The 24,449-nt window shown below is 42.1% G+C and overlaps 1 protein-coding gene across 1 annotated transcript in view; it reads right to left on the reverse strand.

The window, feature by feature from the left end:
• fibcd1b (fibrinogen C domain containing 1b) overlaps nt 1–24,449 on the reverse strand; it is an 85,042-nt gene that overhangs the window by 54,777 nt on the left and 5,816 nt on the right. The window contains exons 2-3 of the mRNA XM_029515023.1: nt 8,382–8,465; nt 3,456–3,935 (exon numbers count right to left, since the gene is read on the reverse strand). Coding sequence (XP_029370883.1) covers nt 3,456–3,935; nt 8,382–8,465 — 564 coding nt within the window. The remainder of the gene's footprint in view (nt 1–3,455; nt 3,936–8,381; nt 8,466–24,449) is intronic.

Raw genomic sequence — 24,449 nt, forward strand, 5'->3', positions numbered from 1 at the left:
ATTAGTATTCATGAACAAAATGGTGGAATGAAGCTTTAAAGCTTCTGTGCCCTTCTTGGAATAGTCAATCACACCTGCATCAATGCGTTCGGTCTTCAGTTTCTGACTTGGAGAGTTTTGGTCACGTGTGTGTATGCTACACATTCTGTCGGGTCTACAAGAGGAAAGAAGGATATTGCTCATGTTAGATGCCTATTGGTGTTGTGTTTGTTCTAGTAAAAGATTAAAATCTTATTTTTTAATACTTTCGGACCACAATATTTCTGCCTTCGCTTTATTTACTGTGTTGTTTATCCCCCTAAACAATGATGCTCTTTTATTGGTTTGACTTTATGTGCCAAATCTTTGAAGCTACTCATTTTCTTAATTGAATTCAATTTTTGTTTTGTATAACAACCCTGGCTGAAATGCTTGAATAAGCTCTCTGTCGATATTACTCTCTGAAGTCCTCAAAGAGCTTTGTGTCGACCAGAACGAACATCTTGAGGCAATACGCGGTTTTGTGTTGTACAAAAGAAGAGGTTTGCTCCTCGATCTTTAGCGGACTGTAGGTGTTTTTGTCAGAAACATTAATATTCCTCAGACTCATGATTCAGTTTAAACTATGAACTGTGGTTCAAGGAAATCATTAAGTCATGTCCTCCCAGAGGCCTTTATCTTCTTGTGGTCTTTTTGCAGAATTGAATGTCAAGTCAATTTAATATATGAGCTATATTTTGTCAGTTGCACTTCTCACATAGAAAATCAAGCCCTTTAATTTATTTTATTTATTATTTTTTTTTTCTTTTTCATTTTTTAACAAAGTGCATGAGTGCAGATGACAGAACCTCTATGCTCACACGAGGCGAGTGGGCATTAGGGTTAGGGTCCTGCATGTTTCTGTCAGTGACCGCTGCAACAAAACCATATTTACCAGCTGTTGGTTTAATTCATAGCTCTGTCAAGAGTTCAAGCCAGTTTAATGGAAATAGCAACCCAAGAGTCCATCTAAGGGAACCCATTTGTAGGTTTGCACAGTGTCAACAATGAGCAGAGTAAACGGCATACATCTCACTTTTCAGACCTTGACATGCACCATGTGAAGCCAAGGCCGCACAAATTTCCATTAATTGTTGCTTCGCGTTTATGCAAAAAAATCTGTGTCCTTGGTTGCAGAGGCTTCTGAAAGGTGCTGAAATAAATTGATTAGATTTGTTTCAACTTCTTTTTTGGATTTAATGCTTTTCTGACTAGATTTATATTGGCTCAAGGTAGCATTGTAGCACTCAAATGACATTTATCTGAATGATTTTTCAGGAAAAGTGTCCAGGTCTGAGATTTTATCTAAAAATGATGGGTAATTCTTGCTGCCATTGCTGTTTCCAAATCTGAGGGTTCAGTTCTGAGGTTTAAGGGTATCTGACTCGAGTGAAAACACAGACATATTAATGAATAACAAATTTGAGTAATACCAAATTTAAATTGCAGTACTCCGACTCCCTGGATAGGCTGAGCATATAAAGCCTGCCAGCATCAAGTGGCATTCTCCTCCCTTTCCCCCTCCCCTGGTTGTTAATCATGTTCAAAATCTCATTTGCTACAGGAAACAACAACAACAAGCTCAGCCTCAACAACCTCCACACTAAAAGTGACAAGTTTTCATAAAGATGTCGTACAATCACAACGTTAACATTCGCTTTTTGTTGTTCCTTTTTTATTTTTCAGCGAGGAAGTAGTCATTCCAGTGATACTGTGCTTTCTTCCCCGTGTGCAAACAAAACAAGCTCCCCTCTGACACTATTCTGCAGCTTCCCAAGATGATTGTGATTGGTTTAAAGAAATGAAAAGAAGGCGAGGGAGGGGGTACCCACAGTTGGAGAATAGTAATGCTTGCAGCCAGACCATATTGCTGTACTGGGTTTCCAATTTAGGAAGAGAACAAAATACAGGCTTTTGAATTCAAGATGTCTTACCCTGTTTGTTATTCCAATATCTACCCATCAGCTCGACATGTCACAATTTTACAGGCCATTTTTACCACCCTGTTCATTTGAATTGATTGAAATTGTCTGAATTGATTAAAAAAAAAATCTTTTTCCATCTGAGTTAGCGAGCTGTTCAAAAAAATAAAAAAGTTCAATCTTTGCTGTTTGAAAAATCAAAACTGGTTGGTCATAAACCCACAGTGATCAGACTGTCCTGCTCCCCACCTCAGCGTTTCCGTCTATGTGGCAGGGGTGAAGCTGCGATGCACACAGAGCCATTACTAACAGTGCCATAGTCAGCTCTGTGTCATCGTATAAATCAGAAGTCCTGGCCACAGGTGGCTCATAGATCACACAGTCACACCACAGTGTCAGGCAGAAACAGCGGATATGCGCACCACATGCCTTGCCTCAAACGAGAAAATCAATCACCTGGTGGTCCTCGGCTGCCAGTGCCACCTCCCTGTTGCTTCGGTGCCCAACGCTCCATTCCACCTACATCACATTAACAACACTGAAGGGGACTAGTCCTCTCAACTTCTGTTGGTCCTCCAATCATCACCCATGGTTTTCTCAGCCCTTGGAGGCAGAGTGCACCAATCCGGCGAGTTTTTGGAGTGATTTCTAGACAATGTTGAACCCCGAGCTAAAAAGGTCTGGCTTAAAGAAAGGATTGGCACGGGTAGAAGACATTCAGTTGTTTGAGCTGTACGGCTGGCAGCTATGAAATCTATTTACTGCAGAATGGAGAGACTGAGCTTGATGGGCCCAAATGAAGAACATGTAGTGTAAAGATTTTCCACGCACATCAAGGAAATGGATCGTCAATAAATCAGTGAGGACAGTGTGAATCTAAACGGGGTCTAATTATGTTTTCATCCAATGTGGAGTCTGCCTAATTCAGCTTGGGAAACATTATGTTATCTTACTGCATTAATGTGCAACTTGGTCTGTGTGTTGAATCATGATGGGCATTTTGTCTCTGGTGACCTCATCTTCAAACATTACACTGAGTAAGCTGTACTCTGTGGAACATGAGGCCTATTTGCACTTTAATCTAGCTTTTGCTGAGCACATACAGTGAAAAGGGAAATTAACACGGTCGAGTTTGTGCTGGATTGGTGAATGATTGTGTTTTCATTGTGCAGTCAGAGAAAGGAAGGGGCTGTAGAACCCCAGCAATGAGAAAACTCCCAAGTTCAATGAGCTTTCTTGCATCTTGAAGTGGTTTTGCAATCAATACATATTGATAGATGTTTCACAATCCAGTCCTCAAGCACCGCTGCGTAGTACTTAAAGTCATTACTTCAGAGGTGACTCTTACAGTAGATTCAATGTATCCATCTCGAGTGCTCAACCAATCACTGCCTAATTAAATTCAGCCTTGGCAAAAGAGAACAAACAGATAATCAACCCATTGCATTAGATATCTACTCAGAGTATCTATTTCCAGTCACATGTGTGTCTGCTGTCTGTTTGTGTGCGACTCACCTGTATGAGGCGTCCCTGCTCAGTCTGCAGGGTGTTGAGATCTTGCCCCAGGCTACCTTGCCCCCTGCGTAGAGATTCGTAGTCCATTTTCAGTTGCCCCGCATGGGCTGACAGCTTGGCCACCTCCTCAGCCAGATTGACGAGCAGAGCGCGGTCCTGCCCTTTCACCGACTTCAGGTCAGAGTCGTGGTCGGTCAGTGAGTGGAGCAGTGAGGTCTGCACGCCCTCCAGGCGCAAAAAGTTACTGTTATAGTCGGGACAGTTTGGGTCGATGAAGATGTTGATGCGAGAGCCGTCGCCTCTCTCGACGGTGACCAGGGCGTTAGCTTCATCCTGATTGGTGGAGATGTGGGGGAGGCCATCGGACATGGGTGGGGCCTGGTAGTGATTCATAAAAAGGATGGTGCCAGTTACAGTGACAGCCAGCAAGACGGCCACGAAGAGCAGGATAGTGCAGAGCAGGTAGCTGCAGCTCATCCTCTGTAGGTAGGGCACAAGGAGGGAAGGAGGAGGGGAGTCAGGAAACAAGGAAGGAAGGAGGGAGGGGTGTAAGAGAAAGAGATATTCAGATCACAATGGCTAGAACATACAAAATTACAAAATAACTCCATCCTTATTCAAGAATGAGTTTCATCCATCACTGAGGATATTTCAACACCAGATGCTCAGTGCTCAGTGATATAACCATATTCTCATCTATCAGAAGGTAGTTTTGAATGATTTATATTGCAACAGACTTCATATTCATCCAACCGCCAGCCCTCATGAAACTCAAAGTTCTTTAAAACTCAGGGGAAAAAAAAAACAACAAACAAAAAACAGGCAATTTCTCTCCAAACATCTGGGTGCTGGGGAAGATGGAAGCTGCTGGGAAAGGTGCAGTAAAGGTAACCATGTACAGTTTTGACATTTCTCATACAGGAGGGAAAATGCAAAAAATGCTGTGAAACACATTTTGTGGGGGGAGGAAGTAAAATCATTGTGACTCAGAGAGGCAATAAATTGTAAATGTATGACGAGAGAGCAGGATCCTCCTTGAGGAAAATAGCAACCCTCTACCAGCAACAAAGTCTCCATCAACTGGACTGTAAAAGGTCTATATGATGGCCTTTTATGATGTGGAACCGTTCTTCCACTCAGGTCAAGAGAAGAAGCCATGGATAATAGAGAGCAATATGGCCCACCTCTGCATGATTAACAATGCCTGGCTCCCCTCTGGTCTGTCTGATTTATTTATTTTTTTTTCTGCACCGTAGGATGTCCTCTCTTGGTCAAATGTGTGGGCAGGTGACTGCATGTTTGTTATTGGTCTGCATGTGGAAGTAAGAGGGACAGCGAGCTCATTAATATGTAAATTGGCAGCACAAGCACAGTGAAGCACACTAATAGACAGCTAATGGCCCGCTTTACGAGAAAAAGGTTTATGGTTTATTTAATGTGAAGAAAATCAATAGTGTTGGGCAGGAAATACTCCTATCCATTGTCTATGGGTTTGAAGATGTGAAAGTGCCCCGACAACCTGCCTATGGAGGGTTAGACTGTGAGATCAGTTGGCAGTAAGTGTGAATGGGCGCTCACAGTGTGGGTCCATTGCTGTAAAATATGCTCCTATCTAAGGAAGGGCCCACAAAAAGGAGTTCATGTTAGGGCGCGATTTTCTCACAACGGCATCATTTCAAACACCCCAGCCTCATTCACAACCAACATAGGCGGGCGCATATACGGCTTTGAGCCAAGTGAGCAAATTTTGTTGAGCCGGGCGAATCCCTGCTGGATGCCTCCGCAGTTTTCTGTGTGCTGTTATGCTTGCAAAAAAATGCTGTTTTAGCAAAAACAAAGATAAATAAATAAATAAAACGCACTCACTTAATATGGAGTTAAAAAATAAGAAAACTTATGACACTATGCTGCTATTAAAGAAAAGAAAACAAGAAGCTTGAGCGGGAACTGGAGAGGAACTGGACTATTTTTGACAGAGCGTTTCAAACTTTCACGACCTTGCATGTTTCGTTGATGTTATTTTTAAAAAGCCATTTGGTTGGATGTACCGATTGATTAAAGTCATGCATTATCTTTTTTTTTGCCCCCACATTAGGCAGCTTTGTCGCTACCGCTATTTTTCCGGACATCATTGGCGCGTATGGAGCCACTGTCGCTGAAAACTGGCCCTGGGCTGTGTTTGTCCGAATGACACTGTACACAGATGCGCACACACACACACACATTCATATTCACACAAACATGAAATGACACGCAGAGATACAACATGCCATCATGCCACTTAAAACTCCAATGCACATGTACACATACTCGTGGAATTTAAACACAGCTCCTTTCTGCCAAATGCTTGCAAGAGACTGGCAAGCACATTCACATATTACACATAAGAGAGGGAAAAAACAAAAAACAAAACTGGAGCACTGCTTTATCCGAACCTTCCCACTTCTACCTTTTTTCTCACCCAAATACATCATCACAGAGAAGAGCTCCAGGGGAGTATTGGCGCACATAACATTTTTTTTTTTTTGGTCTCCTTGTTCTAACTCAACACGTAGACTGACTGCACTGTGAAATCTCTCCTTGCATGTCAAACAGTGTTTTTGGTTTGGTTTGTTTGTTTTTTTTTTTTTTCCCCATGCATATACGAGTGCAGGTGCAGCCGTGTGAGAATCTGACTCGGCTGAGGTTGTGTGTGAATATATGTGTGTTACTTTGCTGTACATAATGTGTATAATGGTCTCACTCGGCAGAATGGCAGTAATGCAACATTCAAACTGTTCCGCTGAGCTCTATCGCCAGCGGCCAAAGACATCAGTGGAAGCCATCATCGGCACCCCACTATATTGCACACTGATTGTTAACTTAACATGGAGAGGATGTATGATGGCCCCTGTTATGCTGACAGCCACACACACACAGCTGAAAGACATCAAGATGCTCGCCTATAAGAATGGTGCATTTTAAGCCATGAAAATTTACTGTAGTCTGTCAGAGGCACACGATTATCCACGGATATTAACCAGTTGTGCCATCATAGAGTAGGTTATGATAATTTAAGATAGAAAATGGGCACCAACTCAGACAGAAGTGAAGGTAAGGTTAAGGTCGTTTAAAGTTTTGTATTGATTGTAGTGCCTTGGTTGTGCATGAAACAACCACGCAACATGAATTCTGTAAGTGCCTCTTGGTGACTTGGGAGAGAAAATGATGTTGGTAACTCAGGCAGGGGTACACAAAGCTCCCATAATGTAATTGAGGTACCAGCCCAGAGATGATCTTTCGTGCTCCAAAAATTCAATTCTAACCTCCTTTTCTTGGCATCATACCGACATAATATCTGAGAGAAGTGAATGAAAGGTTATAAAAGGATTTTTTTTTTTTGCCGCTTTGCCGCTTAATTTGCTTTTTCAGTTGCGAGTGAGGATCAAACGCAAGAGGAACATGTGTCAGGTCCCCAGACTTTCAAATCTTCTCAAGAGTCGTACTGGGGTAATCACATTGAGAATGGGACGCAAGTGGCCTCTTAGCACAGTTTTTCTTTTCTTTTTCTTCTTTTTTATGAGTCTCCCAATCTCGCGGTGGGAACGCACTCTGTAATTAGCGGCTGACTTTCAAAAAGACTCCTGTCTGCACTCATGCCACACGCAGGATTGCACAGGACACCTGGGGGATTCTGATGGAGGGATGGAAAAAGAGAGGCAGGGAATGAGAGAAAATACCTCTCGGTGGAAATGATGATGTCCTCCCACGCAAGAGCATTGGCAGGCAGTTCTTGGACGAAAGGCTTTGTCTGCTCATTAGATTAGCAAGAAAGCAGCAGGAGTCTTGCAAGCTGTCTCTCTCTATCTGTCTCATTCCCTCTCAAACACAAACACGCACACACATCCTGTACGCCGACACAAACAGATGAATGCGCACAAAGATGTCCAGGTTGGTGCTTTCCAACGGATGCACATAAATGCATAAACATCTTTAATTGCTGAACTGGCATATACGTATATATAAATAGCAAGCCCAATGCATGGGTACGCACTTTCAAAGTGACATATTTTCACTAATTCCTTCTCCATTTCCATCACCTCAAGCTTTAATAGGACTCCCTCATCAATATTCAGCAAATAGCTTCTTCTCAAATTCTGCTGTGTGATAAAGCTCATGTGTTTTGGTCCTCGAGTTGAGGTTGTCCCATCGCTGCTGGTTGGCGGTAAAATGTAACGCATAATATGCAATAATCCACTGCCATCGCCGAGGCAGGGGGGAAAGCAGATTGTAATGGAAATCACTGCCACTGATGCATAATCCCCACCACAGGTGAGCAAGTCACTGTTCATAGCATGCTCTTGTTTTCACTGAATGGAAGGTAGTAGGATGTACAGACGAGAGGACATTCAAAGGATTTAATGCCAGGATATTTAACATTACACATATTTGTCTTTGGTTTGGAAAAACTGCCATCCATCCAACCAGTCATCCATCTCTGGTACCCGGGGCCTTTAACAGCCTACAGCGTACAGCCTGACGGTCGTTCCAGGAAAATCTCTTTCACTTTAAAATAAGTGTGTTACAAATGTTGAAGAAGTCGGCTGTCAGCTGATGCTATGCTTTTGAGATATCACAAAGTTACAGTCTTTTTGTCTAATTTTTGAATGTGAACTGTAGATCTGCTTTATAACTGAAAAAGACAGAAATGCCACCTTTATACGTTATGGACCTTTACAATTATGATACAACGTGATTTGTTACAGATAAATTTAAATCCATCTTCTATTTGTTGTTTACACATGATGACACATTCATTACAATAAAGCCCCAAAATGCGTGTACAGCTTGTGTTGAACAATGCACGCATGCATACATGTATGCACCTGTGTGTGTGTGTGTGTGTGTGTGCGCGTGTGTGCGCACGTTGTGGTGACAGGACCTTACCTTGGCTGGGGTCTCCCTGGCTGTTTCTGAGTCTGACCAGCGATGTTTGAGCTGGGAGGAGCTGGGTACACACTCACAGAACGTCTGCATGGGACAAACAGACAGGGCCACCAGTGTTGGCGTTTGTTCAAGTCGCATGTGCAATCAAGCATGCAAGCACATGGGCACAAACACACACACGCGCAAACATGCATGCATGCATGCACAAATGCAGAGAGACACAGGTTTTCAAAGCACTGAGCACATTTTCAACACCAGGCCCTTTAATTTAATATGAGATCATTGTAAAGAGAGAAATGAATACTGATGCTGATAAACTAAAACCACCTGCACACAAAGCTGTACAACTACAGTATGTTCCAAATAGGCACTTGTGCATCTCAAAGATGGAACTGAATCGAATGATTTATGAGAGGCTTAATGCGTCTTTCCAGAGAAACCTTTTCACACCCTCAGTGCGGTTTTGCTCAACTCCAAAGAAGAGAAATGAAAAGCAGTATTTCAATGAATGCACGTGCACACGATAAAGCGCTCTCATATATTTGGTGGGAGGTGCATCAACAGACAATATTTGCTTGTATGCGCATGTCTCTTGGAGTAGTTGTAGCTGCTGCTGAGATAAAAACAGAGTAATTATGAACGTGGAGGCTTTCTAACTGCTCCAGGAGAGCACATCATTACGTGACCTTAAACATTGCTGCTCTCACTGTGGAATTGCTCAATTAGCCTGGGACAATAACACCAACACAGAAGCACACGCACGTGTCGGCAAAAATTTCACTTAAACAACTGCCAACTTATGAATAAATGCAGCTAACATTAGCAATTAATACATCACAATATGTTTTCTACCCAACCATGCAACCACATCTGTGTGTACGTGAATGTGTGTTTCTGAGACTCAATATGCTTTTTACACTTGTTACATGAAACATTATAATTATTTATAACCACTAGGAGAGAGAGAGGGGGTGGGGGGGTTAAAAAAAAAAAAACTCACTTTGAATGAAGGTGAACGTCGGTCATTGACTTAGATGATAGAGATTTCTAATTTCATCAGGCAGGCGGGAGACCCCTTTCAAATTTGGGCCAACTGATTAAATATTAATGTCACAAATATTCAGCTTTTCCAAATGTGTGGGAATGCACATTCGAGTGGGCATGCGTGTGCACGCAGATGCAGTTGTGCAGGAGTGGCTGTCTTTGCAGGTTTTGCCAGTTAACAGCGCGAGTGTGAATCGCTACGTATGCGGCTCACATAGTCATTGTTATGATGGGTGACCAACAGTTCACCCCTTTGCTTTAAGCATTCATTCTCTTCCAACGCGTAAGACAGCAAAAGAGTGGCGGAAAAAAAGAAAAAGCAGGCAGCAAGAGAGAGTACGGTGGGAGAGGTAGGGAGAGGTTGGTGTTGGGTGATTTAGGAGAGTTGTGTTGAATTCTAATGAGCCGCCTTAGGGTCAGCAATAGAAATCTATGTCTGGTCTGCTTAAAACATTGCAGCTGTCTGTGCTCGCAGGACACAGAGGAGCTATAGAGCTACTATACCAAGAGACTCCACAGTGATGGAGCTCACGACTAACAAGTAACTACACAGTTGAGTAAAACGGGACGAATATTTATGTCTTAAAAACCATCACTGAAAATAGCTGCCTCCCCTTTCCACTGCTGCGGAAGTCCGCAGGTGTGTGTGTGTGTGTGTGTGAGAGAGTGCTCTAATAGAGAAGTGGAGCAAAGTTATACAACTCAACTACAAGAGAGCAACGACATGGCAAAATAAAACATAACACACACCATCTGACGCACATGAGCACATGCGGGCAGAACAAAGGTTGTGCGTTGCAGCTGACACCACAGCGTTCCCATTACACCGAGCAGCAAGTACCAGAGCTTCAGTTTGTTCACCCCCCCGCCTACCTAATGCCGTTCTGTGGCAATGGGGTCCTTTGCTGTCTGCGCACGTGCACCTACAAACACGCACTCGTCGTGACACGCCCATATCTGTGGGGACTTCTTTTCAGCCGTGGTCCCAGGGTGGTCACAACTGCTTGGCAGTGTTTGTTCAGTCCTAATCTGACTCCACAGGCTCCACCCACAGAGAGGATTTACTCCTAATAGAATATTTGGGCTTTTTATTGGTTGGACCTTACACGCAAAATCCTATCTGATGAGCTACGTCTCAGAAGACAGGATGGGCTCAGACGCATCCTGGGTGTGACTGAACAACTACGTGCTCTCTTTTTGAATGAGCGTACCTATGTGTCTGTATGCATGTGCGGACACAAACCTTCAAGGCAGGAATCCCAGCACTATCTAAAAACTGGATTGTTTGAATTTGTTGTTTTTGGAATGTATTTGCTCACTTTGTGTGTGTGTGTGTGACAAGGTCTTTAGCAAGGTGTGTTTAAGCCTACTGCTCACTAATCCGATGGAGTGGAAGAGGCTTTGCACATATTCACTTGTGGGCTTACTAATCATTTAACGGTCCTTGCCGACTGCTAAAAGAGGGGAATAAGATTGGCAGCATGAGAAAAAAACAGGGACTTAAAAAAAAAAAAAAAAAAAAGAGGGAGGGGGGTGGAATATAAAGCACGAGCACATCCCGTTATAGGCGTGAAGGCCCTTATACAGTTCATCAGAGGGCCACACAGATTTCTGAGAGCCGCCAGGAAACAGAAGGGTTAACACTGAGTAAGGAATGAATGGATCTCTTGTTCCAGAACAAATGCTGAGGATTTTCAGCCCGCCATTTATAAATGAAACTGTTCTGATAAACGCTGAAACAGCTTTAAATTCACAGCATGTCAGGGGAACTTTTATCTTACCTTGGTATTGTACTGACTGAATGCAACTGGAGAGTTCATTTCTAAACCCGCGGGGTGCTCTGTATTCCCAGAGACGAATAATTTAGTTTGTTACTTCTTTGACATCCGTGCATAGGGACATTCTAAATTTTAGATGGAAATGTAACACTTCACTATGAAGTAAATAGCGTGTATCTAATACAGTTCTTCAAGCATCACATTGCAAATGAAGAATAAATATAATATGCCGTGTGTTGTGTTAACTGGCTTCTAAGAGCTTCACCGGCAAACCAACAATCAGGAATCAGTTAGTTTTGGTCAGAGTAGGATAGGGTGCGAATTTCACACTGAACCTTTCTACGAGGGTGGAACATCTAGTGTGATGCTTAAGGTCACCGACGCTGAAGTTTAGCTTGCTGCTGTTAATTGGTGCACTTCTCTGAAACACACTGCGGCAACCGTTTTCTCAAGAACTTCAGCCATTGTTGGATTAGCAAGCCTGGAGGTTATAATACACTCTGAGCAACAATATGTCTTTAGGGCATAATAGAGGCTAACGTGAAGAACTCTTGGGAAGTGAAAAGACAGGTCGAGGCTAACTTCAGAAAGAGAAGACTTTATAGAGAAAAGGTTGGGGGCTACAGTGAACCGGTCTGAACTTGGAGAGCGTCCTTGGACAGGTAAAGACTTATTGATGCTAACACCGACTATGTAGCAACACCAAAACTCACAAATAGCTATATAGCTACCAACCTATTAATGAGTTCTTTAATTTATATTCATTAGGAATGAATAGTTTATAGTTCCACTTAGACAAGCCGAACCAATTAACCAAGAGTTGCAATAGATGGTTAGATGATAGATCTAGATAACCCTAGATTTTGAGGATTGGGGTGGGGTGGGGGGGGCATAACATGCAGTTATGTGACATTTGTGTGGTATGCTGGATGTATTTCCCAAACCAAGAGCCTAAAAGTTAACTTATACTTTCATATATACAGCATTATATAGCATTGAATCATTAAAAAAATACACACAATGGCACCCTGCAGTTTAGTCAAAATAATAATATAACCTTCACCACCTTCTCCATAAACAAAATGAAATTCAAACAATGGTGGCAAACAGAGGACCGTGTGTAGACTGCTGAATATAATGAGAGGGGTATTTACTTTGCCGACATCTATATTCTGTCCTGCAGAGCGCAGACGTTTGGGTATGGATATTCAGAGGACACTGCCTTTGAGGCTGTGATGGCCGAAACTGCTACTTTTACCCACTTGAAAAGAACTATTCAGCCAACTACGGATGGCTGACGACAGTTTTTGGACACTTTATTTTGGATTACTTGGCCACTGGCACACAAATAATAGTTAAATGTAAGAGAGACACTGTCATTTGCCCATAATAGTAAACACACGAAGTAACACTTCCGGCAATGGCGGCTCCATCACTGGTTTATTTTCTCAGCTGTCCAATTCGTACTTACTGTTATTTTTTTATTCGCTTATTAGCCACAGAGAGGGGATAACTGGGGTGTATCTATTCATGAGTGTTTTTAAAAGGCTGTTTGTTTTTTCTCTGTTTCTACATTCAGAGGATTTCTTCTCCTTCACTGATTGGTTGCATCTGCTCAGAGATAGTTCAGGTGTAAATAAAATATCTTTCAGCACACCTTATCAAGACTGCCCTCAGGCCAAAACAAAACAATCACATCTAAACATGCCACAGTTTGAACAGGCAGTGGGGTTACAACACCCAAATCTAAGAAAAAATACATGAAGTTTGTTGGTATTTGTTAAACTAAAGGGAATTGGTCTTCTAAATACAGGATTCTGGATTTATGTTTAAAAATGTAAAAGCCAAGAGATCCGCAGGAGGCGTTGTATTTGAATTATGTCCAAAGCAGACCAAGGAGGAAAATCTCAAGGATCATTATTTCTCGCTTTACTCGGCAGATATGTGTGAATCTGAATGTTCTCTGTGTACACTCGTCCTTGAGTGAATACATGATATAAACCGTGCTAGATTCGCCAAACACAATGAACTGCCGAAATGTACACATGTAAACAGTGAGAGAAATGCTCTTCACCTTCAAAATAAGACAGCGTGTAGGGAAAGAGGAGGGATGGGGGGGTGGTCTGTGGGAGGCCAAGGGAGATGAGTTCAATCTTAAGAGACAAATGACCCGCTCTACCCTCCACTGCTTGTCCTTGGAGCTTGCACCGCAATCGGCCACACATGGGGAGCAAGTCTGTCACCCGCTGTCCCTGAGACGTGTATACGCACCGGAATGCAAAAACACATCAGCACATCCGCGATTAGAAAGCGCACAATCATTGTGAGGCCAGAACGGCTGCTTTGTGAGTGTGAAGTGAAACGGCGAGATTGAAAGAGGGCTTTCAATTCTGTATGGGTGTTACGGATTATGTTGTTACCTCTGCTCTCCCATTGACACGTGATGTGAGACTGCTCCTGCTCATGTTCGCTTGCCCGTTAAGTTTCATTTATTAAAACCTGAGTAAGTCAAGTTTCCAAACACTAAGACATAAAACAAAATACCTCAACCACCCCTTACATCTACATATTTCTCCTGATTCTGTTTATTCTTTTTTCTTTTTTCATCATCTTTGATGGCCTTATCTCCAAATACTAATCCTGCTATCAGAAGATTCATTAACAACATTTGCTTTTTATTGCTTTCATTTTATCGTTGAGTTGTTTCCTTGTCTTCTTTAAGGAGCCTGAGCTAAATTAGGAACTGTTGCTACTGGGGGCTTTTAAGGGGCTCACTGAGACATTGAATATGATATTTATACAAATAAACTTGACTTGTCTTGACTTGAAATTCAACTTTCATGCACAAGACGCAGGGCCAAATAAGGAAAATTTGAGTGTGAGTGCATGAAATGCCAAAAACAGAAACCATCCCAGCTCGCTCTAATAAGGATTTATAAATGCAAAAGAAGCATTTGCGTGAACGTGAAAATATTCTTATTTCACTGCAAGTGTCCTCGATACTAAATGCTAAGTGCTGCTTCATCACACACTGACACATGACGTGGGTCTGATAAAACCACATAGTTATTCTTACATGTAATAGAAAGCTGGTTATCGCACTGTTTACTTGGTCTTCTGTATGGAATAGTCAAAATGATTCTCATCTCAACTTCACAGGTTCACATCTCATCTCACAACATTTCTACCTCCTTTCTAGTCCCCACTTAAATCTCTACTTTTGAAACTGTGGGCCACTTACAGCGCTGATTGCAGTTGCAAGCACAGTTAAGTGCACCCGCGCAATCATGCACAAGATCCACTCGTACCTCGACACACAAACACATACATGCGCGTGCGTTTATGCGCTGCGCATGCAGACACGCCATTAAAAGACAAGATGGGCCTCCACCTTATAGCAATACTATTTTAATAGTGGCATGATAAGAAGGCATACACCCCTTAATGTGTACATTTGCATGCATCGCTCTGTGCAAATCGGGCAGCTGGTCATAAATAATACATGTATGTTATGGATGCTGGTGTCCGCACTTCATCGTGTAGCTACCTTGCAAAAATGAGTTATGGTCGTAGCTCCAGTAGCTTATCATGGCAGCGTGTTTGTGTGTGTGTTTGCATCTCTATCTGCCTCTTTGTGTGTGTCTGACTGTAAGTGTATGCAGGGGATACCCTACACCTGGTGGTGTGACCTTGGCGAAGAGGTCCAATTTTCATGCTGGTGGCGCGAGACAAATGCTATGTTTGCTCCTTTACTTTCTGTTGGTGGATGTGTGTCCAATCGTCTGGGTGTCAGTGTGTGTGCACGTGTGTGTGGCACTGTGTGACCAAAGAATGCATTGGTTGAGGGCTATTGGGTGGCAAGTGCTGTGTGTTCGCACTCTCCCTGAGGGGAGGTTGTGCTGCGGTGGATATTGGTCTTCTAAGGTCATGGGTTTCTATACAGACTCAACTTGGCGAAGTTGTGTGATCACAAACCAGCAAATAAACAAATCACTTCCCTTACTCTACAGCAATATGGCACCTTTCTGTGCTTTCTAAACGGACCTGTCTGCTGTGGCCCTGAAAGGGCCTGTGACAGTCGTGTACCTGACTGGAAGCTGGTTAGCAGTTATAAAGCTACCCAGCATGCCAGCAATGCAGTGCAGCAACTGTAGTGACACTATACTTGTAAATACAAAAGCAATTTTCTCAAAAGGGTCTTCAGTATAATGGAAGCATTCCACAAGCATTCCCTACTACGCTCAAATGTGTATATGTGCACATCCTGAAGAGGCCTCTCAATGTTGAGTGTGCGTGTGTGATAGATGGGGGAGCGAGAGAGAGAGAGAGATTTTTCAAGAGGCTGAATGAGCAACATGGAAATATTTATGAAATTGGGTATTTTTCAGAGTATATTTCAATGCAAGTGAGTTTAACACATAAATGTTTTGGAATTGAAAAGACAGACAGATAGATATAAAAGAGCAAACACAGGAAGGAGACGACTCTCGCTATCTCTCATATCCGCAACTTGAAACTTCACAAACAAAAAGTCATAGGGCATCTTGCATGAGGCCCTTATCACACCGCAAGGATAAATAACAATCATGCACGTATAAGTGCTGCTTTCAATTTCTCAAGGAAAGCAATGGAAAACCACCTTAGTGGAAACTATTAATGTCAAAAAGAGTGTGAAATTAACTGCCAGGCAGATGCACTTCCCGGATCCAAAAGGAGATAATATTTTACACTTTTCTTTTCCTCCTTTCACCAAAGAACTGCTAACATTTCGGCCTGTGCATTTGAAGAATCATAACTTTTCACAAACTACATGAAGGCTCATGTACCTGCCAAATTTGGTGTCGTTCTGACCTGTGGCTCATGAGATTCACTCTTTTCAGGCAGCGGCTCAGAAAAGCCAGGTAGTCAATTTAATGAGTGCTCTTGGGAAATGTATTTAAAAAAAAATTTTTTTTGCACACCTTCACTGTTGGTGAGTGCAGGATTGTAATCTGATGTATGGCATTATCCAGAAATCACCCCGCGAGCGAGCACTTCCACTTGTCTGATGTCTTGAAGAGGCACTGTAGCACAATCTGAAAGGCTGTGACATTAACATTTCCTGAAGGCACAGTTAACGCAAGCTAAATTATAACCCAGAATAGTTAGCGAAGTACAAGCGTGGCGTAGAAGAGATATAAAATGGAGGCACACTTTACTCTGAAAAGCTAACAGCGTGAATTCCTGGGAGTCGATTGGGGGGGGGGGGGGGCTGGCAAGCATGAGAGCAGAAGTATTGCTGTTTGGCGGCTGTTCTTTTTGGGGGAAAAAAGACGAATGCAGTAAGGAAATGTCAAAAAAATGTAAGAGAAATAAAGAATCAGAGGGGAGCCGACGACTAAATCAAAGTGGAGTTGCTGCATAAATAGACCAGATGACTGTGGTTAGCAGGTGCTCAACATAAGTCACACTCTGGATGTAAGAGAGCTAAGCTATTCACCATGTTTGCCTCACAAGTTCGAGTCTGACAGTTGTTTGTTTTGTTTAGTTTTTTTTTCTGATACCAACTTCCTTCAATGTGTAATCATAAATTTGTAGGTGAACTAAATGAGAATATCTTCAGTTTTGTTTTGTTTTTTTCCTCAATCAAATGCATATTACATTTTGGAAGCTGAGTGCTGTTTGCAAATCGGAAATCATTCAGTTTTTCACGCCACTAAATTGCATTTGTTTCATTTTCACTATTTAATCAACGTGTCGCCATGAAACAAACACACGGATACTTAGTCTCCATTTTCTGCATTTGTCACAAAGCAACTGTAATGATAATGGTGAGCATGTCTATGTGCGAAGGTCCATTCCAGAGATGTGGAAATTTTAAAACGAAAGACACACAGGAACTTAATTAATGCAGTCCTCTGCTGACAATTCCTCTGGAGTTACCAGATTAAACCGCTTCATTAGTGTCTAGGGAGACAACAGACAAGAGCTGAGAAAGGCAGAGCTTGGGGAGAGAGGACTGGGGAGATGAAGGAAGTGTAAAAAGCCTTCTATGTCAGTGCACGAAGGAGATGCTTTCAAGGCAGTAATTATGACACAGAAAGAACATTACTATTCTTCCAGAATGCCAGAGGGCTCTTTGTGTCTCCTAATAGTGATGGGTGACAATCTAATGCACCACAGATATAAGTTGTGCATGGGGCTTAATTGGTGTTTTAGGCTTAAGTATCTGCAACCCATGATCCTGCCTGGTAGGATGTGACAATTTTGAGGAAAGCAAAAAGAAAAAAAGCTGTGTCGCTGAGTTATGTACAATCTGACAGCTGCGCCAATAAGCCTGAGATATCCTGTGTGTTATACAATCATTTCCACTTCCTCAGGTGGGGGCCTCATACTGATTTCACGATTAAATGTGATGGAAATAAAGATTTCCACAGTTGACCAGTAGGAAGTTTTTGTTGTAGGAAATTACGAAGTAGCAGAAGAAGCCAGAATCTTGGCTGTTGCACTTTGCTGGGATGAATAACTTCCTGAATTAATTTTGTAAGGTTGATAAGGGCGTGTCCCCTTTTTCAGCTTGGTAAACAGCACAGCAGGTTATATCAAATCACATGACTTTTCACACATGAGCCAAAGTGACCCCATGAATGGTCCACAATAATGGATAAACCACTTTGCACCTTGTTGCCGCTTTTCCCAGCGTACTCGTGTGAACTCCTGTGGGACAACTGCAGTCATGAGTCAAAACATCGGGACTCCTAATGGAAGGCTCGGAACAAACCACTAAAGTTTTTCTCTTTTCTTTTCTTTTTTTTCTTCTGTCATTCCCCTGAGCTTCTGTCAGCCCACATTTGCTCACTCTCGTCACACAGTCATCTCCTTTCCTTGCTATTCAACCAAAAAGTTGATTCATGGATCTCAGTAATCTGATTGAAATCATAAATCCATTTTACTCATTTCTAGATTTAAATTTTTGAAGATCTATTATCGGGGGGCGTAAAATACAACTGAGTAGGCACAGGACGTGATGACATTTAGAGGAAGCCGCTGCCACAAAGGGAGGTAGCCTGTAGCATCGGCTGTCTGCTAAGAAGCAGAGGAGGAAGCTGGGTGATTACCCCTCATGTGACAGATGTGAGAAGCAAGCTGCACTTTATTCGAATAAACAGTGTTCGCCGCCACCCAATACGCTGATCAGCGTTTGACCCGTGACCCAGCTCACAGCCAACTTCTAATTGTGACAAGGCGCATATGGCATATAATTATTCTGAATAATCTGTTTCCATGGCGATGGCTGACCCTGACAGACCACTGATGCACCCGTATCATGTCCGGCTCCGCTGGTTGGAGGCAGTTTTCTCCTCTTTGCCCTCTTAAAGGGCCAGAGATTAGAGATGTACATTATCGCTTTAATCTCCTCTTTAACCCCTTCAATCGGCCTGGCAGCCCTCGCGCTGAGTGGGCCACATATGGCCGCGGACAGACGTATGTTTTCCTGCTTGTGTATTTTCATGGAAGCGTAGTTAAAAAAAAAAAAATAAAAATAAGATTACATTCTCTTGCGCACAAGTGCTGTCCTATCTCAGTAATCCACTTCAATCCTCCTTACCACCAGCCCCCTTTTTGGTGCCTCTAAATGAACGTACACCACATTGCTGCTAAGCTCTTACGTACTTTTCTCCCCCTCCAACAGTCATCTTTTCCAAAACGGATAAACAAGCCTTTCACTCCAGAGATGTATAAAATAGGAAACAATATTTAATAGTGAGGCATCCATCCAGATATCCCCCCTGAGCTGTGTGAGCATGAAATATGAAATTGCTCTGAATCATAATTGAGTGGCAGTGGCAAGATAATTTGTTTTGAGTTGAACAAAAATAAAAAAACAACAAAAAAAAAATCTGAGATTGAAAGTGACTCAAATCAGTAACAACAGTCAAAAAGCCATTACAGAATGCATTAGTTACAAATTACAATTTTAATGTGGTAATAACTTTGTTCAGAAAACAGCTGACATTTTTAAATAGAGGCCACCTTTCAATAGTGATACTTATAAATCAGGGGCATGTTTGGGGCAAAAAAAAAAAAAAGCCAAGCTAGTCAAGTCACAGTTTTAAGTAGATTATGATACTAAAGTGACTCACATTTTGTAAACATTATCTTAGAAGAAGATGAAGCGCTACAGTGCAAAAAAAAAAAAAAAACAAAAAAAACAAAAAAAAAAAAAAGCATGTTGCTCTTGTTTAGAAGTTTGCCAGCTTATTTTACTGATAGTGTCTGGTGGGAACCTAAGCAAACACCGTCTCTGTGACCCCCTGACCCATCCCGCCGCGGGCTGACAGCAGCTGTCATGCCCCATATACTGGAAAACCGCAGCACACAGCAAACACATCACAGCCCTCTAAAATATAAAATACGCTTTCATCATTTTCTCTGCCAGGCGGGCTGATGACAGGCAGTGCGCTGACCCCGAGGTGAGCGTCAGCCTATCACAACAAAGGGCAGTGGACCGCAGATCCCTCCCTCCTCTCTGCTCGCTCCTCCCCCTCACCCCCCACCTAAACCTGTGATTGTGCTGTCACCCGTCTCCCCTCAAATCTACTTCCCTTGACCAACCTGCCCCACAGTGCTAAAGAGTTTCTCTTTTCATCTACAGCACATTTGCAATAAATCAGTGGGTGCTGAGGGCCTGTACAGAGTGTGAGTCTGATTGATTTCTTATGTTGGCACATCATGGAAACCCGTGAGGAGTCGGCCAGGTTCCACTCCCTATAGGGAGGATGAGAGAGCAAACACAAGTTTAATATGCAGCAAAAGAGCAGTTTGTTAGTGATTATGGGACAGTTATTGTTGCCATCTAGTCACAAATCCCATCTTTTTGGGGGGTTCCTCAGCTTTATTTATTTATTTTTGTTTTTGTTATTACTCTCCATGGCCCATTTCTCAAAATTGCTGGACATTAGGCAAACACTTTATTTATTTATTTTTAAGTAAATTCCTTCACAATTTCTGTAATCCGTCCTTCTCTTCCAAACACCATCTATTGATCATTGCATTTTTAAGAAAGATTTGACTAAAGGTGGCAGACAAATGGCTGATATGCTGTATGGGGCTGACAGGCTCTGTACAGCCTCTTTACAATAACAGACTAACCAAGACTGCAACTGCAGGCACCTGATAATTTGACAAAATCCGGGAAGTATATCAATTTAAGATTTCCACTAGAAAGTGGTCCGACAATTTAAACTGTAGTTTTCAACGGACATTTGTTTCGCAACGTCTGATTAGCCAAAGGAGATTAAAAAAAGCACAAGGGTGAAAAGATGGACAGTAGATAATGACTCTGGCCGTGACTACATGAATTAATACGAGCGCTAAATGGGAGTCCCCATTGACATGGCATGCTATGATTTATTAATCTTCCAGTGATTGAGGTTAAACTGTATTTATGATGACATAAATTGTAACACTTGTGTAAAACTGACCTTTTTCTCCCTTACTGCGGAACAAGTCTGGGTAAACAGTTGATGTCTGGGAGCCGTTGATTCTGTTCCTCACCCTCCAAGCCTGCTCATGATGGCTCATTCGCCTTTTTTGTGTTCTTATTTATAAATGACATATTTTAGCTCACAGTCTTCAGAGCTTGTGCATTTCTAGACTTCTATGTATTCAATTTGATACCATGGACAAGCTGACAAGCAAGAAGTACAAGTATGAGTAAATGGGAAATACTGGAACTGCACAGACTGTCTCTCTGACTGTAAAATAATGATATTGGCTAACTTCATCCCCTCAAAGGAGTTCTGAGAAAGTCAATATTCCTACATAGCCAATGTTCACATTACCACCTATTTCCTTTAGTTTTACTAGAAGGTACTAAGTAATAGATTAATTCAGAATTTGAAATGTAAAACACAACTGATAGATTTTCATATTTTACAGTGAATCCTCCTCCAGCACTTTTTGCACAGTTGACATTTTCAGCTATCTCTGCTGCATTTCAAATGTAGAATTTCTACAGCGGCTCCTTTTTCCGTAATGTATTACATTAACTGAGGAGTATGTGCGTCTGTTTTTCATGTGTCTATTTGCGCTGAAAAGTATGTGTGCGCACGTGAATGTTTGTTTCTCTGAGGAATATGTCCTGTTCTTCATGCTGCCACCAGTTCCACAACATCAGCAGAAACTGCTGATCCGCAGCACTCTACATTTCCATATCCAATCTCATTCAGACTTAGGTATTGCCGAGAGGTGCAGATTTTCACCAGAGGCAACAAGACAAACCAAATATAGTAAATTTGCACTTGTGCAGCCGTGGCATGGACTCAGAAGATGCCCTGAAATGAGATGCAAGTTGAAATGTGCAGAAAGCATAATGTTTTCTTTCGCTGCTAATGAAAAGCACAAGCCAGATGGTCTACGACACAGCCTCTTCCAATAGTTTTGATAAGTTGGATTTTTTTTTTTTTTTTTTTTAAATGGATCAACAACAATAAAATGTTTCCTCCGGCGATATAATACATTTGGAGGGGATTCTTTTTTTCCCCCCAACATCAATCCTTCTTCCACATTTTTTGATTGATTTGATGTTTATCAATCATTTAAAGGGAAGGTTCTGGAATAACAACAAGCCATAGGAGTGAGCCCTACAATTTCTCATTTATTCAAATGTGCCACTTTCCCCCAGCACGTCTGAATAATGGCACACAGTCTGCCAGATTGAATTTTTGATGATAAATTAATAATGGATGCTGGTGGATAAGTCTGTTAATATATTAGCCATGAGTTTGTCATAACTGTTTAATAGGACAGCTGTAATAAATACATCTGTGTCTCTTTGTGCCGCCCCGTTTCTCCAGTTTTGGATATTTTTCCATGCTTCATTTCATTTATTCTTTATCTCCCTGCTAAAACTGTCCTCACTCTTTTCTCACTCTCCCATCACTCACCTAACTTCTTTCTTAGAGTTTTCTTCTCAGTCTGTTGATCACCAAAAAAAAAAAAAAATCCATCTCTGTTTCAGGTGAAGGAGTATGGATTAATACTGAAAATTCGCTTCATACCTTCAGCAAGTTAGGCTTTTGGTGTGGCACATTTATTTGAAAGTTGAATGTTTGAGTTGTTAGAAGTTATCCCAGAGCTTGGAAATATATCTGCAAAAACAGCCCATTCATTGAGCTTGTCTGTTACATTTCACTGAATGTGGCAACAGGGAACGGAGAAAAATCGTTTAATTTTATGCAACTAATTCATATGTAGAATACTTCTTAATAGGAAGGTCATGGATTCTTCTGCCTTCATTCTTCTGCTCAATTAATATTGCTGTTAACCTTCAGACGCCTAATGTTGCCTGGGCCATAATGGCGCTCTAATGTTTCCTCTGTTAACTTTAGCAGGTCATTAGTAGGTAAATATATGAAGCCTCTTTTCAGCTGCGATGACTCCATTTGGCAGAGAGGAGAGCCAATAATGTCATTTTGGAGACACCACCAAGTGTAAGACACTTAACAATGCAGTTCAATCACAGGCATTTATACACCTAGACATAAAATGGCCCCTCTGTATTCCCGCAGTTGTCAGACTGATTGCGCACTAAACTGGTTGCTGTTGAGTTAAAACTGCTTCCTCTTCCTCCGTCACCCCACCTGTCCCACGATGTTCTCCTGCTCCAGATGCGGTGGTTTGATTCGACTGATTGCTTGATTAAACTTTGTCCATTCATCATAAATGATTCACTGGAATTCTCACGGTCTAATTAATTCCCTTATTATTTACTGTTGAGTCTGCGTTCTTAGTCAGACACGTAACCCATCGCAAAAGGGGAGCGGCGCTCTTGTTCTCCTCTCGTGTAGGTGATTTGTTGTGCTCACACACTTGTATCCACGACAGTATTTGTGAGCGCTGATTAATGATGATGGGACCAAAAAAAAAAAGAGAGATTCTATTATGTTGTGGGAAGTATGTTCCCTTTTAAAAGCTGAGCCCTTATCTCGCATCTCTATTTGATGAAGACTCAAGTGTCCCTCTTTAACTCTCAGATTGAAGTCACCAGGAGGATATCGGCCACTTCTCATTGGAGATATGGAGATAGTGGCCAATCCGTCAGTGGAATGGCTCTGGCTTGTTGTCCATCAGGATGACAGAGTTGTGGAACACGTCTGCATCTCGTCCCTCCCTCCACCACCCTGCTGCCTCATTTACCTCCCCCCTCTTTTTTCCCCAGCTCTGTATGCCTCTCCTCTGCCTCTCACAGGTGATTTCTAATGCTTTTTTTTTTTTTAATGATGATTTAGCTGGGAAGTGAATTATAAATCGCAGAAAGGCAATATTACAGTCTCCCTGGATAAAATAGCTGAGGGGATATATGCATTTGCCTTTTGAGTGGTTTTTTTTTTTTTTTTTGACTCTTCATGACTCTTTATTCTTGAAAAGATATCTCACACACATGCACACACACACACGCAGACAAACATGCAGGAGGAGCTGAATCCTGCGGATGGAAATCGCATGCTTCACCCTGCATACTCTTGCACTCTCCCTCACTCACACTTTTAGCTCTACTGCTGTGAAACCCTGCCCATCAGGTCAGCTTGCTGACACATCTGTCAATACATGCTTTGGGAGGTAGAGTATAACCTTGCCCTGCGGTGCCTTTCTAATGTTTCCTACTCAGCTTTACTTCTTCACATTCATTCGAAGACAAAAAGAAACAGGCAAACCAGCAGTGTGGCCATCAACGTTATGTTCACCCACACATGTGCGTGGACGTGTGTGTGTGTGTGTGTGTGTGTGTGTGTGTGCATACACATGGTTTCACACATGAGCGTACCAATCTGAAAGAGTTTTTGGTGCACTAAATCAACACAATTACCAAGAATCACGTATCAATTAGTTGCAATTACTTTCTATTGCATCTGTTGTTTTGGATGCGAGGGCGCCTGTGGAAATGCTTTGGGGCTTCCATGATGAGACTTGAAGCGAATCCAAGAGTCGACAGTGGAACAAGACTGCATTTCCTCCAAAAGCAGTGTGTGGTATATCTGATAGAAATCCTTTTGTTGGATGTGTGTGGGATTTTGAGCAGCTGGAATATATCTGCGTCATCTTGTAAAAGGTACATGTGCCCCCAGCTAGCCCGGCATCTGCTCAGTGCAGATCTGAGACCTACTGATTCATGCTTTCTAACCTCTAGTGTCTCCCTACTGCACTCTATGGGTTATTCTTTTGTTCCTCTACTTTGGCCTTCATTTTTAAAATTCTTTTTCGA

This window comes from Echeneis naucrates, chromosome 12 (assembly GCF_900963305.1).
Source record: "Echeneis naucrates chromosome 12, fEcheNa1.1, whole genome shotgun sequence".
NCBI classification, from domain to species: Eukaryota; Metazoa; Chordata; class Actinopteri; order Carangiformes; family Echeneidae; genus Echeneis; species Echeneis naucrates.